The 19,689-nt window shown below is 43.3% G+C and overlaps 1 protein-coding gene and 1 non-coding gene across 5 annotated transcripts in view; one reads left to right on the top strand and one right to left on the bottom strand.

The window, feature by feature from the left end:
- The window catches only part of LOC133575275 (phosphatidylinositol N-acetylglucosaminyltransferase subunit Y-like), an 81,579-nt gene that overhangs the window by 39,852 nt on the left and 22,038 nt on the right, over positions 1 to 19,689 (bottom strand). For 3 of the 4 annotated variants that reach the window (XR_012049335.1, XM_061927897.1, XM_061927893.1), the window contains exon 3: positions 15,475 to 15,527. The exons of the other annotated variant lie outside the window; for it this stretch is intronic. Coding sequence is in view for 1 of the 3 variants with exons in the window: in XM_061927893.1 (XP_061783877.1) it covers positions 15,475 to 15,527 (53 nt within the window). In the remaining 2 variants the exon portion in view is untranslated. The remainder of the gene's footprint in view (positions 1 to 15,474; positions 15,528 to 19,689) is intronic. 4 annotated transcript variants of the gene reach the window in all.
- LOC133575437 (U6 spliceosomal RNA) lies at positions 631 to 734 on the top strand. The gene has a single exon (XR_009811499.1). It is a non-coding gene; the product is annotated as a U6 spliceosomal RNA (small nuclear RNA).

Here is a 19,689-nt window from a genome sequence, read left to right as displayed (position 1 = left end):
TATGTCGTCCGGCGCTGTCTCCCTGTCTTAGTGAAGGTGTGTTCGCCTTCGGTCATCTATTGTTCCCACGCCGTTCGCAGTCGTGATTTGAATGCCCTGTTGACACCAATATCCAGCGGTTGGAGGTCTTTTGTCAATCCACCCGGAATGACGGCGAGTATTGAATTAAGCGCGTAAGCGTGTCTCTTAATGTGATGTTATGAGCTAGCAAATATAACAACTACACTACCCAGCATGCAACGATAGTGACGAGCATGCGCGGTAGCCCTGAGAAGCGTTGTTGTATGCCGGCAGTTAGAATGTGGTTATGAGCACGCTGTGAGTAAACGTTGAGAACTCAGTTAACACGCCTCGTCTGCATTATTTATAATTAGACAGACAACACACTTAATAGGAGCCATTTTGGGGTCTTTACATAAACACACAAATGGAAATGAAACGTCACATATCCCAGCATGCACCGCGCGCTTCTTCTTCTTCTACGGGGAAAAAAGATGGCGGCTGTTTACCGTAGTTGCGAGACCGAAACTTTATGAAAATTAATATTAATATTAACCCATATATAAGGCGCACCGGATTATAAGGCGCACTGTCAGCTTTTGAGAAAATTTGTGGTTTTTAGGTGCGCCTTATAGTGCGGAAAATACGGTACTAAAATTGGAACGATACAGAGAAGATTAGCATGGCCCCTGCGCAAGGATGACACGCAAATTCGTGAAGCGTTCCTCATTTTTATTTAGATAATAAATATTTTTCCTAACCCTAACCATGCAAGTATTGAAAAGTACCATATGCTTCATCTACATCAGGCCTGGCCAACCCGCAGCTCTTTGGCTGATTTAATGCAGCTCTTAACTCTTTAAAAAAAATAGAAATAAATACAATTAAATTAAAAAATTTAAGAAAAAAAATAAATATATATATATATATATTTTTTTTTTTTTCCAAATCATTAGTGCCCACAAGGTGTAGATGCGACAAACTCTTTGATGTCAGAGGCCCACGTTGCCGTGTTACTGTACTGTAGTATATCTACTGTCCCTGGCCTTCGCCGGGACGAAAAACACTACATTTCCCAAAATGCAGCACGACCGAGACACACGGTCGTTTCATTGTCTGCTCAGCACAAGTAGGGCGTTTTTTCAAAATCTAGCTTGTAAAACACCGTGGCGTTCAACATGCGGCCTCTTCTATCGGCCCGTGATCGTGATCATCACGGGAAAAAAAAGGAAATACTTGGATTACAATATCCGGATTACTTTTTCCGCCCATCTTAAGCCGGTTTGAGTTGCACATAAGAAGAAGAAGAAGAAGAAGAAGAAGAAGAAGACGACGATTTGAGTGACGTCAAACGTGCATGTGCATGAGACCACAGTAGTAAACAATGTGTGACAAGTTTGCTCTCAAAATGGCACGGAAAAAAAGCACAGCAAAACAAAAATATGAAGAACACAGGACATTTTAACAAGTGTAGGAGAGTTTATATTTTTTTGTTGAACGTAATGGCAAGCCATTCTGCCTTATATGTCAGGCGTCATTAGCATTTCAAAGCTTCAAATCTTCAGCGTCACTTTAGCTCACTCCATGCTAACATCGACCAGGAATTTCCAAAAGGGACAGAACTTCGCCAGCACAAGTTGGCCACTTTGAAAAGTCAGGCAGAAAAGCAGAAATAGTTTTTCCAAAAATTTACGAAGCACTCAGAGACCGTAACGTTTGCATCACATCAACTGGCTTGGAACAATGCACAGGCTAAAAAGCCATACAATGAAGGGGACTGAAATCTTGTCTCCTGAAGACGACAAACTAAAAATAAAGGTATCAGAAGTCCAACTGTCCCGCCACACTGTTGAACGCAGAATATCGGACAGTAACACAGCTATTGAATCACAGTTGCACTCTGACCTTCAAGCATGACAGTATTTTAGTGTCGCATTGGATGAGAGTTGTGACATACAAGACAAGCCTCAGTTGGCAATATTTGCACGGTCTGTGCCAAACGATTGTGTGATAAAAGAAGAACTCCTTGATAATGTGCCATTAAAAGACAGAACCTGCGAAAGAAACAATGATGGCTGCATTTGCGAAAGCAAATCTGACCCCACCAAGAAACTAACTGCAATAGCCACAGATGGAGCACCAGCCATGATCGGATCTGTGAATGGGCTTGTGGGGTTGTGCAAAGCTGACGAAACAATTAAGAGTTTTGGAATTTCCACTGCATTATCCACAGGGCAACTCGTATCTAATACATTGAATTTAGACAACGTCATGAAGCCCGTGATGGAAATCGTCAACCACATCCGCACACATGCAGTTAAACACAAGCAATTCAGGAATCTTATCGCTGAGCTGGACCAAGGGCTTCCAGGTGACCTGCCGCTGCACTGCACTGTGAGGTGGCTGTCAAAAGGTAAGGTACTTTCTCGCTTTTTTTAGCTTTTGGATGCTGTGAAACTGTTCATGGAAGAGAAGGATAAGGACTATCCCGAGCTCTCGGACCTCGAGTGGATTATGGATCTGGCCTTTTTGGTCGACATGCTGTGTCACTTGGACAGACTGAACCTGACCCTGCAGAGTAAGTTAATAATGCTACCTGACCTGGTGCAAAGTGTGTTTGCGTTCATCAACAAATTGAAGCGGTTCTAGGCGCATATTCAAAAGGGAGATTTAACGCATTTTCCCACTCTGCTAAAAGCCAGCGGGCAAGTCACCAGCGCCGCCCTGAAAAAGAAGAGAGACAGATATGCGACACTGGTTGAAAACCTGCACGTAAGCTTTGTGACACGGTTCCATGATCTCCAACTGAAAAGGCCACAGATTACATTCCTCGTCACAGATGAGGCTGCGGCTGAGTTGGAGGTGATCGATCTTTGTGAGGAGGACAAACTGAAAGGGACCATTGAGCTCTGGAAAAGTGTGCCAATGGAAAAATACCCCAATGTCAAACGGGCTGCGCTTAAGATACTGTCAATGTTTGGGTCAACATACGTCTACGAGTCTGTGTTTTCTACCCTGAAACATGTGAAATCAAAGCATCAATCTGTTCTGACTGACACCCATGTGAAAGAATTGCTTCGAGTGGCAACAACAGAATACAAGCCAGATTTGAAGAGGATTGTCCACGACAAGGAATGCCAGAAGTCCCACTAAGCAACATGCATAGTAGGAGAAAAAATATATTTTTGTATGTGGACTTGGTTGCACTGAGAGTTTGTGTGTGAGACAGTGCACACAATGTTAATTGTTGAAAATAACTGGCCTGTGGTCTTAGTACTGTAGAAGTCATGTTGGTGTGTGACATTTACAATAAATCTGGCTGAGCATAGGTCTGTGTGTGTGTGTGTGTGTGTGTGTGTGTGTGTGTGTGTGTGTGTGTGTGTGTGTGTGTGTGTGTGTGTGTGTGTGTGTGTGCGCGCGTGAGGAAGGGATGGGGTGATGTTCATGTGTGCCCATGTGTAGGATCTGGCTCTTTGCAGTAACACAGTAAAAAAAAAAGTGTCTCTTAGTCTCTGACTGGTTGGCCACCCCTGATCTACATCATTCTTACTGCACACATTGCCCCAGCTTTGTTCTCTCAAAATATCCCAGCTTTGTTCCCTCAGATCATTCTTCAAAGCTTTGATACTTTTCTCTGTGCTTCATTCGCCTTTTGCAGGACCTTAATTTCGCGACTCACTGCTGTGCTGCACGCGCGCACAAAAGAGAACACACACATCAGAATCAGAATCCGGTTAATTTGGCCAAGTATACTTGCATATAAAAGGAATTTGTCTTCGGCAGTTGTTAGCGCTCTACACATACAACAAATAGACACGTATGCATTCACTGAGCAAGCAAGTACTCAAGGTGCATACTTTACAGAAAGACATAACTAGTCACCTATCAGCATTATATACAAGTAAGACTATACAAGATTTTGTGCAAAGTAAAAATATATGCATAAATGAGGTATATAGTTACAACAAATGTAGAGAAAGAGTAGTGCAGTGCAAAGAAAGCCAGGTGCATGGTCTGTAATGTGCAATAAGTCTGTAATATGCAGGATGCATGAGTGATAGTCAGTAGTGCCAGTAAAGTCTGGCTGTGCTTGGGAACAGATCAGATTGTGTTGTCCACATTATCTGCCGTTCAAGAGAGTGATGAAAGTGGGAAAGAAGCTGTTCTTGTGCCTAGTAGTTTTTGTGTGCAGGGATATGTGTCGTCTGCCAGAGGGGAGGAGGTTGAAGACAGTGTATGCCGGGTGTGTGGGGTCTTTGGTGATGTCCTCTGCCCTCTTCCTGGTCCTGCTGGAGTACAAGTCCTGTACAGGGGTTCAGTTCAAGGTTGTGTTGACACCAAAGCACCAGCCTCCTGCCGATATGCAGACTGGTCACCATCCTAAATGAGCCCAATGACAGTGGTGTCATCTGCAAATTTCAAGTGTTTGACAGCTGGATCCTTGGAGGTGCAGTCATTTGTGTATAGGGAGAAGAGCAATGGAGAAAGGACACATCTCTGTGGCGCTCCAGTGTTGATTGACCTTGTTCCAGATGTGATGTCTTTCAACCGCACAAGCTGGCTCCTGTTTGTCAGGAAGCTGGAGATCCACTGACAAGTAGTAGGAGGCACAGCGAGGTGGGAGAGTTTGGCGGTGAGGATTTCAGGTATGATGGTGTTGAACGCGGAGCTGAAGTCAACAAACAGTATCCTGGCATAGGTTCCTGGTTGGTCATGATGTTGCAGGATGAAGTGCAGTTAACTGCATCATCCACTGGCCTGTTTTCTCTGTAGGGGTCCAGTTGGTGGCCTATGGTGCTTTTAAGATGGGACAGCACTAACCGTTCAAAGGACTTAATGACGACTGAAGTCAAGGCCACAGGTGTGTCGTCGTTCAGTTCAGTGATGGAGGATTCCTCAGGGAGTGGAATGATGTGGAGTTTTTGAAGCATGAGGGGACATCGCACAGATCCAGTGATCTGTTGAATATCTGTGTGAAGACAGGTGCTAGTTGGACAGCACAGGTCCTGAGACAGGAAGGTGTAACTCTGTCAGGTCCTAGCGCCTTTCGGATGTTCTGTCTCTGAAAGAGGCGGCGAACATCTTCCTAATGTATGATCAGTGTGGATTGTGTTGGGCGGGGGAGGGTTAGCAAGGTGAGTGGAGGTGATTGCAGCTGGACTGGAATGGGGGAGGGGTGAAGATGGTCCTTTATCAAAACATCAATAGAAGCTATTCAGCTCCTCAGCAATGCCATAATTAGCATCAACATTGGGTGATGGGTCTTTTGTAGGTGGTCATTTCTAGAATACTTTTCCAGAACAAAGACGAGTTGTTTGCTGAAAACTGGACTTTCAGCTTTTCAGAGAATTTATTTTTTGCACCTCTGATTTCCTTATTCAAAGTGTTCCTGATTGTTTTGTACAGAGACCTGTCTCCTGCTCTTTATACCTCCTCCTTTGCCTGACACTACTTGCTCAGTTTTGCTATGAACCATGGTTTGTTGTTGTTGAAGATGCTGAAAGTCTTTGTTGGCACACATACTTACTCACAGAAACTAAAGTGAGATGTCACAGTGTCTGTGAGCTTGTCCAAGTCACTTGTGGCATCCTCAAACACACTCCAGTCTGTACAGTCAAAGCAGTCCTGTAACTCTTCCATCGCCTCATTTGTCCATTTCTTTACGTTTCTGAATGCAGGCTTTGCAGATTTGAATTTTTGATTGTAAATTGGGATGAGATGGATCAAATTGTCATCAGAGCAGCCAAGAGCCGCACGTGGGACATAGTGGCATGCCCCTTTAAGAGCCGTGTAGCAGTGATCTAGTAGGTTATTGTCTATGGTGGGACATTTAATGTGCTGTCCGTATTTCGGAAGTTTGTGGTTTAATTTAGCTCTGTTAACCCTTGTGTGGTGTTTCGGGTCTGTGGGACCCGTTTTCGATTTTTATTAAAAGAAAAATGATACAATTATTTAATTTTTCAAACTGAGACTAACTGGCTTTGGCTCATTTTCTGTGAAGAAAATATATCAGAATACATATTTAATGACCACACACCATACACCCCCCCCCTACACATTTATATTACATATAAGATGTTCGGGTCCACTGGACCCGGGGCTAATAGCAGTGTGGAAATGTATGTTCTGTGTACCGCACGCACGCACGCACGCACACACACACACACGTTCATATTGTTGTTACTCAGCCAGTGTTTGTGGGTCTTAGACTTAGATTTACTTTTTATTGTCATTCAAATTTGAACTTTGCAGTACAGATAAGAACGAAATTGTGTTGCATTAGCTCATGGTAGTGCAAGATAAAGAAGCAATAAGGTGCATATATAAATAAATAAATAGGTTACTGTACAGATAAATATATTGCACTTTTGCAAATGCATCCACATTTATGGATGTATGTTATATTGTCTTTATATTCCAACCAGTTAATCAATTTTTTGGGGGAATTGAGGGGATTATTATGATGCATTCAAGAGTCTTACGGCCTGAGGGAAGAAGCTGTTACAGAACCTGGAGGTTCTGCTATGGAAGCTGCGGAACCTCTTTCTAGAGTCCAGCAGTGAAAATAGTCCTTGGTGGAGGTGGGAGGAGTCTCTGCAGATTTTCTAATCCCTGGTCTGTCAGCGGCTTTATGCAATCTCCTGGATAGGAGGAAGAGGAGTGCTGGTGATCTTTTCCACCGTTCTCACCACTCTCTGGAAAGACTTCCAGTCTGAGGCACTGCAGGCTCCAGTCCAGACAGAGATGCTGTTAGTCAGCAGGCTCTCTATAGTGCCTCTGTAGAATATGGTGAGAATGGGGGGAGGGAGCTGTGCTCTTTTTATCCGACGCAAAAAGTGCATGCGCTGCTGAGCTCTTTTTACAAGAGCTCCGGTGTGTACGGACCAGGTCATATTGTCAGTTATCTGCACCTCCAGGAACTTGGTGCTGCTTACCATCTCCACCGCTTTGCTGTTGATGAAGAGTGGAGCATGGCTGGACTGGTGCTTCCTGAATTCGACGGTGATCTTCTTGGTCTTGTCAAGGTTCTGGACCAGGTTGTTGGTTCTGCACCACTCAACCAGATGTTTCACCTCCTTCCTGTAGTCCATGTCGTTGTTGTCACGGATGACGCCCACTACTGTTGTGTCGTCTGCATACTTCACAACGTGGTTAGTAGTGGACCTGGCGCAGCAGTCATGGGTCATCAACGTGAACAGCAGCGGAATCTGGACGCAGCCCTGGGGAGAGCCGGTGCTCAGGGAGATGGCACTGGAGGTGTTGTTGCCCACTCTCACAGATTGGGGTCTGTCTGTGAGGAAGTCAAGCAGCCAGTTGCATAGGGGGGTACTGAATCCAAGGGGGGCCAGTTTGCTCACCAAGTGCTGCGGGATGATGGATTGAACATAGAAGAAGATTCCAACGTAGATGTTGCTGCAGAAAAATAACTTTGTAAATTGATCACCACACGCAGAGGTAAACTCAGCGTTCTCACAAGGAAGTGCAATGACATTTACTCGCTGATTGAAGCCAATGAAAGTGAAGACTGTTCGCAAACATTTGGAAACTTTTCATGCATATTTGGCAGAATTTATGGACGTACAAGTTGCTGTTCAAGAACTTTTAAATGAGGACGAAAAAGAAGCCAATCACAAGGATTGGTATGAGCCCAAATTAATTAGATTCAAGACGTTCTTGGAGGAAGTCACTGCATGGCTCGACAAAACAAAGCTTGCAGCAGCTGCTGAAGATTTATTTGATGATGTTCAACCTGAAGATAGAGTGTCTCAAACTAGCAGGCAAGCTACAAGCAAGGCCTCAAACAGGTCTAGTAAATCCCAGCATACCAGTGTGTCATCTGAAAGCGCAAAGAGCGCTTTGCTGATCAAAAGTGGCAGTAATGTGCCCAGTTCACCTGGCAGCAAACGCTCAAGCATTAAATCCAACACGTATGTGGCACAATTACAAGCTCAATTGGAACTCGCTACATTACAAGCAAAGGCGCAAGCCTTAGAGGCAAAGCATGCTCTCGATTTTGAAGAAGCACAAATTAAAGCTAAAAAAAACATTGGCCCTCAGAACGGAATTGGCTGTTGCTGACTCTAAGATACAGGTTTTTGCATTAGAACAAAATCAAGATCAGCTGTCACATCTGAGTGAGTCAAAACAAGCAGCATCTTCTTCCTCCATCATAGCCACTTAATATACTGTAGTTCCAAGGACAGCCCCAAGACCTAAGCCAAGAAAAGCACATGCTAATAATTCTCCAAAGCCAATGCCTACACCAGGAACTAAAGCAGACACTAAAAACCATCTCCAAACACAAGAGCACCCCATGACAATTCAATTCGACAATAGTGCTATTGCAGAAGTCATGAAAAAGCACAATGACATCACTGAAATGCTGGTTAAACAGCACCGGCTGTCTTTACTTCCTCCAATTGACATTCCTGCCTAATGGTGACCCATTAAGGTTCCACTCTTTCATTAAGGCCTTTGAGCAAGGAATAGAAGCCAAAACAGAAAGCATGTATTATCTCGAGCAGTTCACCTCTGGAAAACCAAAGACTCTTGTTCAGAGTTACATCCACATAGACCCATGAAATGATTTACTTACCATGAATTGATTTACTTGGACCCCGACTTAAACATGTTGAAAAACTTATTTGAGTGTTACCATTTAGTGGTCAATTGTACGGAATATGTACAATAATGTGCAATCTACTAATAAAAGTTTCAATCAATTTCAAAAACCTGAATAGTGAATATGGAAGCCAAAAAGCAACTTGAATGGCATTTTGACAATAAAACTAAATTAACATCTGCCTTCATGGATAAAGCTTTAAACTGGTGGCCTATAAAGGGAGATGAAGGTGCTGCTTTACATGCATAAGCATTGTTTTTAAAAGATGCTGCTTTGAAGGAGGCCGACTTTATTGGAGAGCTTGAAAATGTAACCAACATCAGAGTTCTGGTATCAAAACTACCTTTAAGACTCCGCGACAAGTGGCGATTGATTGTGATATGGAAGAAAATAACGAAAAGGCAAAATTCAAAGATTTACTGCAATTTATTGAAAAACAAGCAAAGGCTGCATTGAATCCTGTCTTTGGGGAGATGCAGGCGCCAAAAGAAAGAACATCTAAATTAAAAACAATCCCCACATACAAGCCAAAAGGTAGCAGCTTTGCAACCACTGTTGCACAAATGTCAGAGTCAGACACCAACTCGATGGTAATTAATAGCCAATCAAATGCAAATGCAGCAAGCTCTTTGGACAAAAGTTGTGCATTCTGCAATAAAGAACATTTCATTGGGAGATGCAATGCAAAACCAAAACTCAAAAAAGGTGAAGTTCATTAAAACTAATGGCCTATGCTTTGTAGGGATGATACTCAAAACCGGTTTTCCCGGTTGTTCGATAAGAAAAGAACCGAATCCTCGGAATCGAATCCCTTTATGAGAACCGGTACCTGTTATCGAGACCACTATAGTAAAGAAAAAGAGTTGGTTCTTTATTCAAATCTCGTCCCGACCAGAAATGCTCCGTGGGACATCACAAGAAATGACGTCACGTAGCTCAGTCATTAGGCGCAGATAGCGAAAGCAGGAAAAAAATGGACCGGAAAAAGCGCTCCAAGGTGTAATAAAGTTCAAAACAAAAGGTATAATCCAATGAATAACTTTACTGAGAGATTTAAGCAGGGTACAAACACATGACGAACACTTTTACGACCAACCGGAAACATAGCAACCAGGCTAGCAACGCACCTCCTTTACGGCAGCTGTCGCAACGTTCTTAAAGCAACCGCAGCACATACATATATATACAAAATATATGACATCACCCTTTTTTAACTTTTGTTTTTCTTTCCTTGTAAACAAAACAAAATCACACTGTATATGTGTTGTTTGTCTAATTATAAATAATGCAGACGAGGCGTGTTGGCTGAGTTCTTGACGTTTACTTTCACAGCGTGCTCATAACCTCATTCTTAGCTGTCGGGTGACGACATGCAACAATACTTTTCGGGTCTACCGCGCATGCTCGTCACTCCTGTTGCATGCTGGGTAGTGTAGTTGTTATTTTCCCTAGCTCATAACATCACATCTTTCCCCCTTTAAAGAAATAATGTTAAATCAATAAAGTGTATTTCTTTTTTTTAGCTTTAACTTTTCATTTTTTTAGCATTGCAACCACATTTGCAAACAACTTTTCTCTTCATAGAATTTTCTTTCAATAAAGAAATAAAGTGCAAAAATGTCAAAGCATCATAACAGTTATGTCAAATAGCAGCAGAAGTGCACTTTTTGGAAAGCTGTATTATTTTCAGTTTTGTGCCCAAGGGACTGATTTTATTTAACACTATATTATTATTTATACACCTATAGTGATCACAGAGACAGGTTGTTTTTGTGTTACTGTATACATTTGTCTGCGATGAGGTGGCGACTTGTCCAGGGTGTACCCCGCCTTCCGCCCGATTGTAGCTGAGATAGGCTCCAGCGCCCCCTGCGACCCCAAAGGGAATAAGCGGTAGAAAATGGATGGATGGATGGATGGATGTATACATTTGTTTTTCTGAAAAATCCCACTTAATACACTTTGGGTAACAACAGTCAATATTTTTTTTATTTTTTTTAGGGGGGTAACAGTCAATATTTATTTATTAGATTTTATTTTTTTCTTATATAATAAAAGTGAGCTTTTGTTAAACCAAATATTGTGTGTTTTTTTTCCATATACAACAACCTATCTGGACTCGATAAGAGAATCGATAAGGAATCGGTTCGATAAGAGGATTCGATAATAGGCTCGAACTCGATAATTTCTTATCAAACATCATCCCTAATGCTTTGTGGCTGCTTAAAGAAAGAGCATATCAGTAAGAGCTGTCCCAAACGGCATACATGCAACATTTTCCAAAATAACCACCCTTCTATTCTCCACATTGTCAAAGGCACTAATCAAAAACCATTATAAGCAACTGCTCCACGAACAGAACCATCAATGTACAGTGCTCTGGTCTCCTTGGACCCTCCTGTCCATACTGGGGCTGGAACATCCGAGTGTGCGCTGTCTTTCGTACTTGTGCAAGTGAAGTTGGATAAAGGCAACACAATTGTGAAAACGTATGCATTCCTTGATCCAGGCAGCTCTGCCACATTTTGCTTGGAAAACTTTGTAATGACTGATTTAAATACCACAGGACAGAAAGTAGACATTCTGTTCTGGATCAAAAGAGACCAGTAACTTGCCACAAGCTCACTGGCCTAGAGGTGTCTCCTTTAAATGAGAACTACTTTTTGAGATTGCCTGATGTGTATACCCAAAAGACAATTCATGTGACACAAGACAACATTCCCAAGCAGGAAGACATAAAAAGATGGCCTTACCTAAAAGATGTTGATTTAACGCCAATAGATGTTAGTATTGGGCTGCTCATTGGTGTGAATGCTCCTAAAGCACTAGAGCCCTGGAAGATTGTGAACAGTGAAGGTACTAGGCCCTATGCTGTCAGGACCCGCTTTGGGTGGGTCATCAATGGCCCGCTGGGTCAAAATATGAGTACTGCCTCAGCTCAGGTCAATCTAATCTCTGTAAGTGCTTAGGAAGAGCTTTTTGTGAAACAGTACAATCAAATTGATTTTGCGCTGGACCCCCTGTAGAGTTCAACCCCTACTGCATCCTAGCCCCACTGAGTCACTGAGGTAAAAGACTATATTTTATTATAACAATTACATAATCAGTTGTTATTTGTATACATTATAATAATTCTATCTACATTGGTATTGGATTATATGCAAAATGATTATATGCAGTGGTTTGTAAACCTAAATACTGTACATATTATATTGTAAATAGTATTTCAATTTAGGGCTGCAACGATTTGTCGACAAATATCGACAGTAAAATTTGTCGCAGACAATTATATTTGTCAGCAATAGTCGTGATGTCATCACTTGTGTTTTTCCAGGCAGAAGCGGGTCGCGAGCCACCACTCGAAAGTAAACAACATGTAACCATTTCCTCTTATTCTTGTTAAAAACATGAGTAGCTTGCTCATTTTGCAAAGCAGACATTGTTTTTAAGGCAGTCTGTAACACCCGAGCATTTATTGCGGAGGCATGAAGTCGGCCATCTCGAGGGAGGATGCGGTCTCAGCCTCGGTAAGATTGTTAGCTTGTCTTGTGCCTTGCTAGCTAGCTAGTGAGTGTGAAACAAAGTTGCGTAAAACATAGATTTAACTATCATTTTAGCCAAAGTCAGCCAGCTAAACTTTGTCAACATCAATTCAATTACTTTTTAGAGCAGTGTCAATTTGCAATGCTGTAAAAAATTTTTTTTACTCATTGTATCAATTACAGTTACAGTGCTAAAACTGCCAAGAGTTAATCAATAGTCAATATATCAGTGTGCAGCTTTTTCAACACATCATCACAAAAAGTTTGTTTTTCTTTTAGAGGAAGTGTATGTTTTTATTGCTACTATTTTAACTGTTTTTTTTAACTCATAAACAAAGCTTTCATTAAATGCTCAGTCATTCACAAACATGGATGGGGCGAGGGTCACCACTTGGTGAACAAATGCGGGAGCCAATTGTCGAACAGTTAAAGAACAACATTTCTCAACAAGCTATTGCAAGGAATTTAGGGATTTCACCATCTACGGTCCTTAATATCATCAAAAGGTTCAGAGAATCTGGAGAAAGCACTGCACGTAAGCGATATTACGGACCTTCGATCCCTCAGGCGGTACTGCATTAAAAAGCGACATCAGTATGTAACGGATTAAGGCTGAAACGACGCGTCGACATAGTCGACGTCATCGGTTACGTAAATACGTCGACGCCGTTTTTGTGCGTCGACGCGTCGCATATTTACGTCACACTACCGTCATGGCGGAGCGCAAAGCAGACGATGCAAGCGGTGCGAGCGAGGGGAAAAAAGCACGCCAACAGTCGTCAAAAGTGTGGGAGTAGTTCAATAAACGGCCTAATAATGTAGCGGCGAACAGCTGTCTCGTCAGCTGACGCGCGAGCTCGCAACCGTGGCTGCTTAGCAACCAGCCAAACCCCACTTAATACAATTATATTTTATCTTAGAGCACATCCGCATCCCTATTCACCTAGGCAACCCCAGGAAATGTATATAATTCGGCATTATTTCGGCCACTCGGCTTATATGATCAGAGCCGATCAGTTTACGTTAACGCGCAGATATAACGCGGCGCGCTCCCGTCTCATCTGCTGGTGCGCGAGCCCGGTAATTAGATAGCTGTGTCAAATCAAGGAGTACAAAAGACGCCAGCGCAGAGTGAAAAAAGGTTTAGTTCATCACAGATAACCCAGAGTTGTGCCAAAAGTGTACCAAAACCAAAAGCTGAACGGACAGCCGGTAAGACTTTATTTCTCTTTGTGGGTGTGGCGCACCTGTTGCGCTGGTGAGATGGGGGGGTGCGGGGGAGTTGTGTGCATGTAGCGTGCTTAGTCTGGAGGCTAAATACACACAGTGTTTTGTGTAACTGTTGTTTAGTAAGGAAGTGTTGATATTCTTTGCTTAGTTTGATAAATGTTGGAGCAGTTTGCTTCGTCAGGAGGGTGAAGTCGCTCAACTTAAAGTGTTGGATTTAACTGTGTTGGATCATTGGCTGCTGGTGAGGGCATAGAAAAAAGGGGCATTTTTCTACCAGTAGTCAGCGTTTAAGATTGAGTGTTTCACTGCTAAATTAATAATATATTTATATTGAATATGGATTTTAAATATGTATCTATAAATAGGTGGTTAATTGGTTAGGTATTTATGTATTTACATATTGGGTTTTCTGCTGCATTTATCTATTGTGTTTCTGGGTTTAAATGTATTTTATATGTATCTTGGTGCATTTACTGTATGTTGAGACAATTTATTTAAAATCTGTTTTAACTTAAAGGGAAAAGATGTGTCCATTTTCTTGCACTTGTTTAATGGTTAAGAGTTTGATAGCCAAATTAATAATTGTAAATTATGGGATTGATAATTGATTGATTTTTTACAGCATGTTAATCATGTGGTGTTTTGTCCTTAAAGGTTTTTCACCTACTAAAGAAGCTAAAGGCTACTAAAGAAGCTAAAGGCTACTAAAGAAGCTAAAGGCTACTAAAGACAGCTAATGACAGCTAAAGAAACTAAAGTCTACTAAAGTCTACTAACACTAATAAAGACTGCTAAAAAGACTAAAGAAGAAAAAAGAAGCTGTTTCTTCGTTGGAAAAACTGTTGCAAACTAAAGGAAAATAAAAGGAAAAAGTAACTACTGTCTGGTCTTTTGAGTGAAATCCAGAAGCCACATTCAGCATTGGTACATCCCTTCAAGTGTGGGATAAGCACAGCGAAAAAAGCAAAACACTTGACAGTTGTTGTATGCACACTGTGTCGAGCGGAAATGGCCTATCATAGCAGCACAACGGCTATGAACGAACATTTGAAAAGAAAACACCCGACAGCGTTCTTGCCAACACCATCAACTAGTCAATCGTCATTGTTACAGAATATATTGTCATGTTGTTGTCAATGTTGACTGAGTGGACATACTTTTTTTTTTTGTAAATAAAAGTCATGCCTTTTGAAAAAACTGGCCTAAATTTATTTTTTCATCTTCATTTTAAATACAAAAGTAATCGGTAAAAGGAAAAATAATCTATAGATTAATCGAAAAAATAATTGATAGATTAACCGATTAATCGAAAAAATAATCTATAAATTAATCGATAGAAAAATAATCATTAGCTGCAGCCTTATAACAGATATGACCACATGGGCTCAAGAACACCTCAGAAAACCACTGTCAGTAACTAGTTTGTCGCTACATCTTTAAGTGCAAGTTAAAACTCTACTATGCAAAGCGAATGCGATTTATCAACAACCCACAAATGAGTGGCCTAGAGTGGCCTGCCTGTAGTACAGACCTGTCTCCCATTGAAAATTATGAAGCCTAAAATACCACAACAGAGACCGTGGACTGTTGAACAACTTAAGCTATACATCAACCAAGAATGGGAAGGAATTCCACCTGAAAAGCTTCAAAAATTGGTCTCCACAGTTCCCAAACGTTGACTGAGTGTTGTTAAAAGGAAAGGCCATGTAACACAGTGGCAAAAATGCCACTGTGCCAACTTTTTTGCAATGTGTTGCTGCCATTAAATTCAAAGTTAATGATTATTTGCAAAAAAAAAAGTTTCTCAGTTCGAACATTAAATATCTTGTCTTTGCAGTTTATTCAATTGAATATAAATTGAAAAGGATTTGCAAATCATTGTATTCTGTTTTTATTTACAGATTACACAAGGTGCCAACTTCACTTGCTTAGGGTTTTGTACATTTGCAAAAAAATGATTGCCCTAAATAAATAAAACTTTCAAATTCTGCCCACCTTACACACAACAATCACTGAATTACAAAAATAATGTCAGCAAAACGTTCTATTGAATATTTAAACATAATATATATTTCTTACCTTTAAATCTTTCTGTCAGCTGCAAAGTGGTGATGACAAAGCTCTCCACTGATCTAAATCAAACAAAAGCAATGTAAACAAAAATAACTTATTCAGTTATGATTAGTTATAATAAATATAATTCAAACATATCCACGTTAAAAGCAGTGTTGGGACTAACGCGTTACTTTGTAACGCCGTTAGTTTCGGCGGTAACTAGTAATCTAACGCGTTATTTTTTTTTATTCAGTAATTTAGTTACCGTTACTACATGATGCGTTACTGCGTTATTTTACGTTACTTTTGATGTAGTATCGGCTAGAAACAGAAGCGCTGCGGTGTCGTTCTTCTGAATCTTCCTCTGTCACAAGCCGGAGAGAAGAAAAGTGGCGCGGTCTATGTGTGTGTGTGTGTGGGTGTGGGGAGGGGATGACGCACACAAGTCCGCGGTTTGATATATGAAACAAAAAAAAAAGTTGTTGACACGTTCAGTCCACACACAGCGTGGTCATGGCGAGCGGAGTAACGGAGGAGCTTGAACACCCCCGCCATTGAATCGGTGTGTTTAAAAGTGCAGACTCGGTTGTGCAAAACGAGGGTTTTAAACACATGCTGAACATGCTTGAACCACGTTACAAGAAATGCTAAAGCTGCCTGCTCATACATGATGTCCCAACGAGGTGGATATGTTGGAGCAGCAGGCAGCTATATACTCTGCATTGACCCACAACACCCTGAAGACAAATGTCACCCTGTCTGATGATGATGTGAGAGTGGCAGGTGAGGTCCTCCAGGTGCTTAAACCCCTCAAAACTGTTCCATCTCTACTGAGCACTGAAACTTCACCATCTGTGTCAATGATCCTGCCACTGAAAACAAGTATTCTACAATCCATGGCTCCAAGTGTGGAAGACAGCAGCATCACTCCAGATATCAGGCTTTATGTTTCAAGGAAGATGATGTGCCTTCTTATGTTGCACTTTAACTTGTTTTTTATTCATGGTCATTGGTCCAAGTTTAAAGAAAGGAGGAATGCCTTTTTATGTTGCACTGTTTTTCATTAATTATGTTAAAAGGAAAATAAAAATGTATGTCAAGTTGATCAACAGATTGTATTATTCTCCAGTGCAATAACAGTACTGAAATGAAGGCAAAAAGGGCATTAATGGGAGCTTTAAAAAAAAAGAAGAAAAAAAGAAGTAACTAAATAGCTACTTTTCACATTAACGCATTACTTTTTGGTGTAAGTAACTGAGTTAGTAACTGAGTTACTTTTGAAATAAAGTAACTAGTAACTGTAACTAGTTACTGGTTTTCAGTAACAGAATCAGAATCAGAATCAGAATCAGCTTTATTGTCATTACGCATGGTAACGAGATTGAGGCCATTCCATACAGTGCGATGTGTGCATGCTAGAAAAACAATGTGCAAATATATAAAAATATAAAAAATGTAGAAGTGCAATGAATATGGTGTGAAATGAATATATACATGAAAAAAACAAAAACAGGGTGGTTGGTGGAATGGGTTATTGCACCGAAGAGAAGGCAGTTATGAGGGACAATGGGGCAGTCCGTTCAGGATGGTTATGGCCCTGGGGAAGAAGCTGTTCTTTAGCCTGTTTGTTTTGGTTTTAATGCACCTGTAGCGCTTCCCAGAGGGCAGCAGGTGGAACAGGTCAGAGCCAGGGTGGGTGCTGTCCTTGATGATGGCACTGGCTCTGTTGAGGCAGCGGGAGGTGTAGATGTCCGTCAGAGAGGGGAGAGGGCGGCCGATGATCTTCTGAGCCGTCTTGACCATTCTTTGCAGCCTCTCCCTGTCTGCTGCAGTGCAGCTGCCGTACCATACCGTAATACAGTAGGTCAGCAGGCTCTCGATGGACGAGCGGTAGAAGGTCAGCAGCAGGTCAGGCTTCAGGTTGTACTTCCCGAGGACTCTAAGGAAGTGTAGCCGCTGCTGAGCCTTCTTGATGATTGATGTGGTGTTGACTGTCCAGGAGAAGTCATTAGAGATGTGGACTCCAAGGTACCTGAAGGTGTGGACCCTCTCTACACGCTCGCCGTTGATGTAGAGGGGGGCAGGGTCGGTGCTGCTCCTCCTGAAGTCGACGATGATCTCTCTGGTCTTGCTGGTGTTGAGAGCGAGGTTGTTCTCCGAAGACCAGGCCGTCAGCTTCAGGACCTCCTCTCTGTAGGCAGCCTCGTCACCCCTGGAGATGAGCCCGACCACTGTGGTATCGTCGGCGAACTTGACGGTAAGGTTGTCACTGTGGGCCGGACTGCAGTCATGGGTGTAAAGGCAGTAGAGGAGGGGGCTCAGCACACAGCCCTGTGGGGAGCCGATGCTCAGCTTGCGGGAGGATGAGAGGTGCGGGCCAAGTCTCACATTCTGGGGTCGGTCCGTTAGGAAGTCCCTTATCCAGGCGTTTGTGAGAGGGGGGAGGCCAGTTTATTGCAGAGTCTGTCCGGGATTGTTGTATTGAAGGCAGAGCTATAGTCCACAGAGAGCATCCGGACGTAGCTCTGCTGCTGCTCCAGGTGGTTCAGAGCAGAGTGGAGAGCAACAGCGATGGCGTCCTCTGTGGACCTGTTCGCCCGGTATGCGAACTGGTGGGGGTCGAAGTCTGGAGGGATATGGTCCTTGATGTGCTGGAGAACAAGTCGCTTGAAGCACTTCATGATTACCGGAGTGAGGGCCACTGGTCGGTAATCATTCAGGCTGGTGATGGGAGACTTCTTCGGCACCGGGATTATTGTAGATGACTTCAGGCAGGATGGGATGACTGCCTGAGCCAAGGAGAGGTTGAAGATCCTGGTGAGGGGGGGAGCGAGCTGGTGGGCGCACGTCCTGAGCACCTTTCCAGGTACTCCGTCTGGTCCGGTAGACTTCCTGGGGTTCACAGCCAGGAGCACTCGTCTGACACTGTGCTCCTGTACAGTGAGTGGAGTGGCGCCAGAGCCCGGTGGGGGCGGGGGCAGGGCTGGAGCAGATGAGTGTCGCTGGGGGGTTTCGAAACGGGCAAAGAAACAGTTAAGCTCCTCTGCCAGTGTCGCACTCTGATCCGCAGTTGTCATATTGCAGCCTCTGAAGTTCGTGATGTCATGAATGCCCCGCCACACCTCCCGTGAGTTTTTGCTGGACAGATGGGACTCTATGCACCTCCTGTGGTCCGCCTTTGCTTTTTTAATCCCTCTCTTCAGGTCGGCTCTAGCAACACTGTACAGTGCCCTGTCCCCTGACCTGAAGGCTGCGTCGCGGGCCCTGAGGAGTGTGCGGACCTGGCTGGTCATCCAGGGTTTCTTGTTGGGGTAAACCCGGATGGTTTTTTCCACAGTCACATTCCCGATGCAGAACTTTATGTAGTCCAGCACCGTTCCTGTGGCTGTCTCCAGCTCCTGTTGTTGGAAGAGGTCCCAGTCTGTGTGTTGGAAGCAGTCCTGAAGTTTGGGGAGTGCATCGTCAGGCCAGGTCATAACAGTCTTTGTGATAGGCCTGGCCTGGCGTCTGATGGGGGTGTAGGTAGGAGAGAGCAGGAGGGAAAGATGGTCTGACTGTCCAAGCTGGGGGAGGGGTGTAGCTCTGTACGCGTGCTTTATGTTGGTATACACGTGGTCCAGGGTGTTCTTGCCCCTTGTAGAACACTTCACGTGCTGGTAGAACTTAGGGAGTACAGTCTTCAGATTGGCCTTATTAAAATCCCCTGCTATGATATGAACACCGTCGGGGTGGGCCCGCTGCTGTTCGTTGACGGTCCATTCTGGGGTCGGTCCGTTAGGAAGTCCCTTATCCAGGCGTTTGTGAGAGGGGGGAGGCCAAGAGTGTCCAGTTTATTGCAGAGTCTGTCCGGGATTATTGTATTGAAGGCAGAGCTATAGTCCACAGAGAGCATCCGGACGTAGCTCTGCTGCTGCTCCAGGTGGTTCAGAGCAGAGTGGAGAGCAACAGCGATGGCGTCCTCTGTGGACCTGTTCGCCCGGTATGCGAACTGGTGGGGGTCGAAGTCTGGAGGGATATGGTCCTTGATGTGCTGGAGAACAAGTCGCTTGAAGCACTTCATGATTACCGGAGTGAGGGCCACTGGTCGGTAATCATTCAGGCTGGTGATGGGAGACTTCTTCGGCACCGGGATTATTGTAGATGACTTCAGGCAGGATGGGATGACTGCCTGAGCCAGGGAGAGGTTGAAGATCCTGGTGAGGGGGGGAGCGAGCTGGTGGGCGCACGTCCTGAGCACCT

This window comes from Nerophis lumbriciformis, linkage group LG35, assembly GCF_033978685.3.
Source record: "Nerophis lumbriciformis linkage group LG35, RoL_Nlum_v2.1, whole genome shotgun sequence".
NCBI classification, from domain to species: domain Eukaryota; kingdom Metazoa; phylum Chordata; class Actinopteri; order Syngnathiformes; family Syngnathidae; genus Nerophis; species Nerophis lumbriciformis.
The sequence above is the reverse complement of the archived record's forward strand: the minus strand, read 5'-3'. Positions and strand labels throughout refer to the sequence as shown.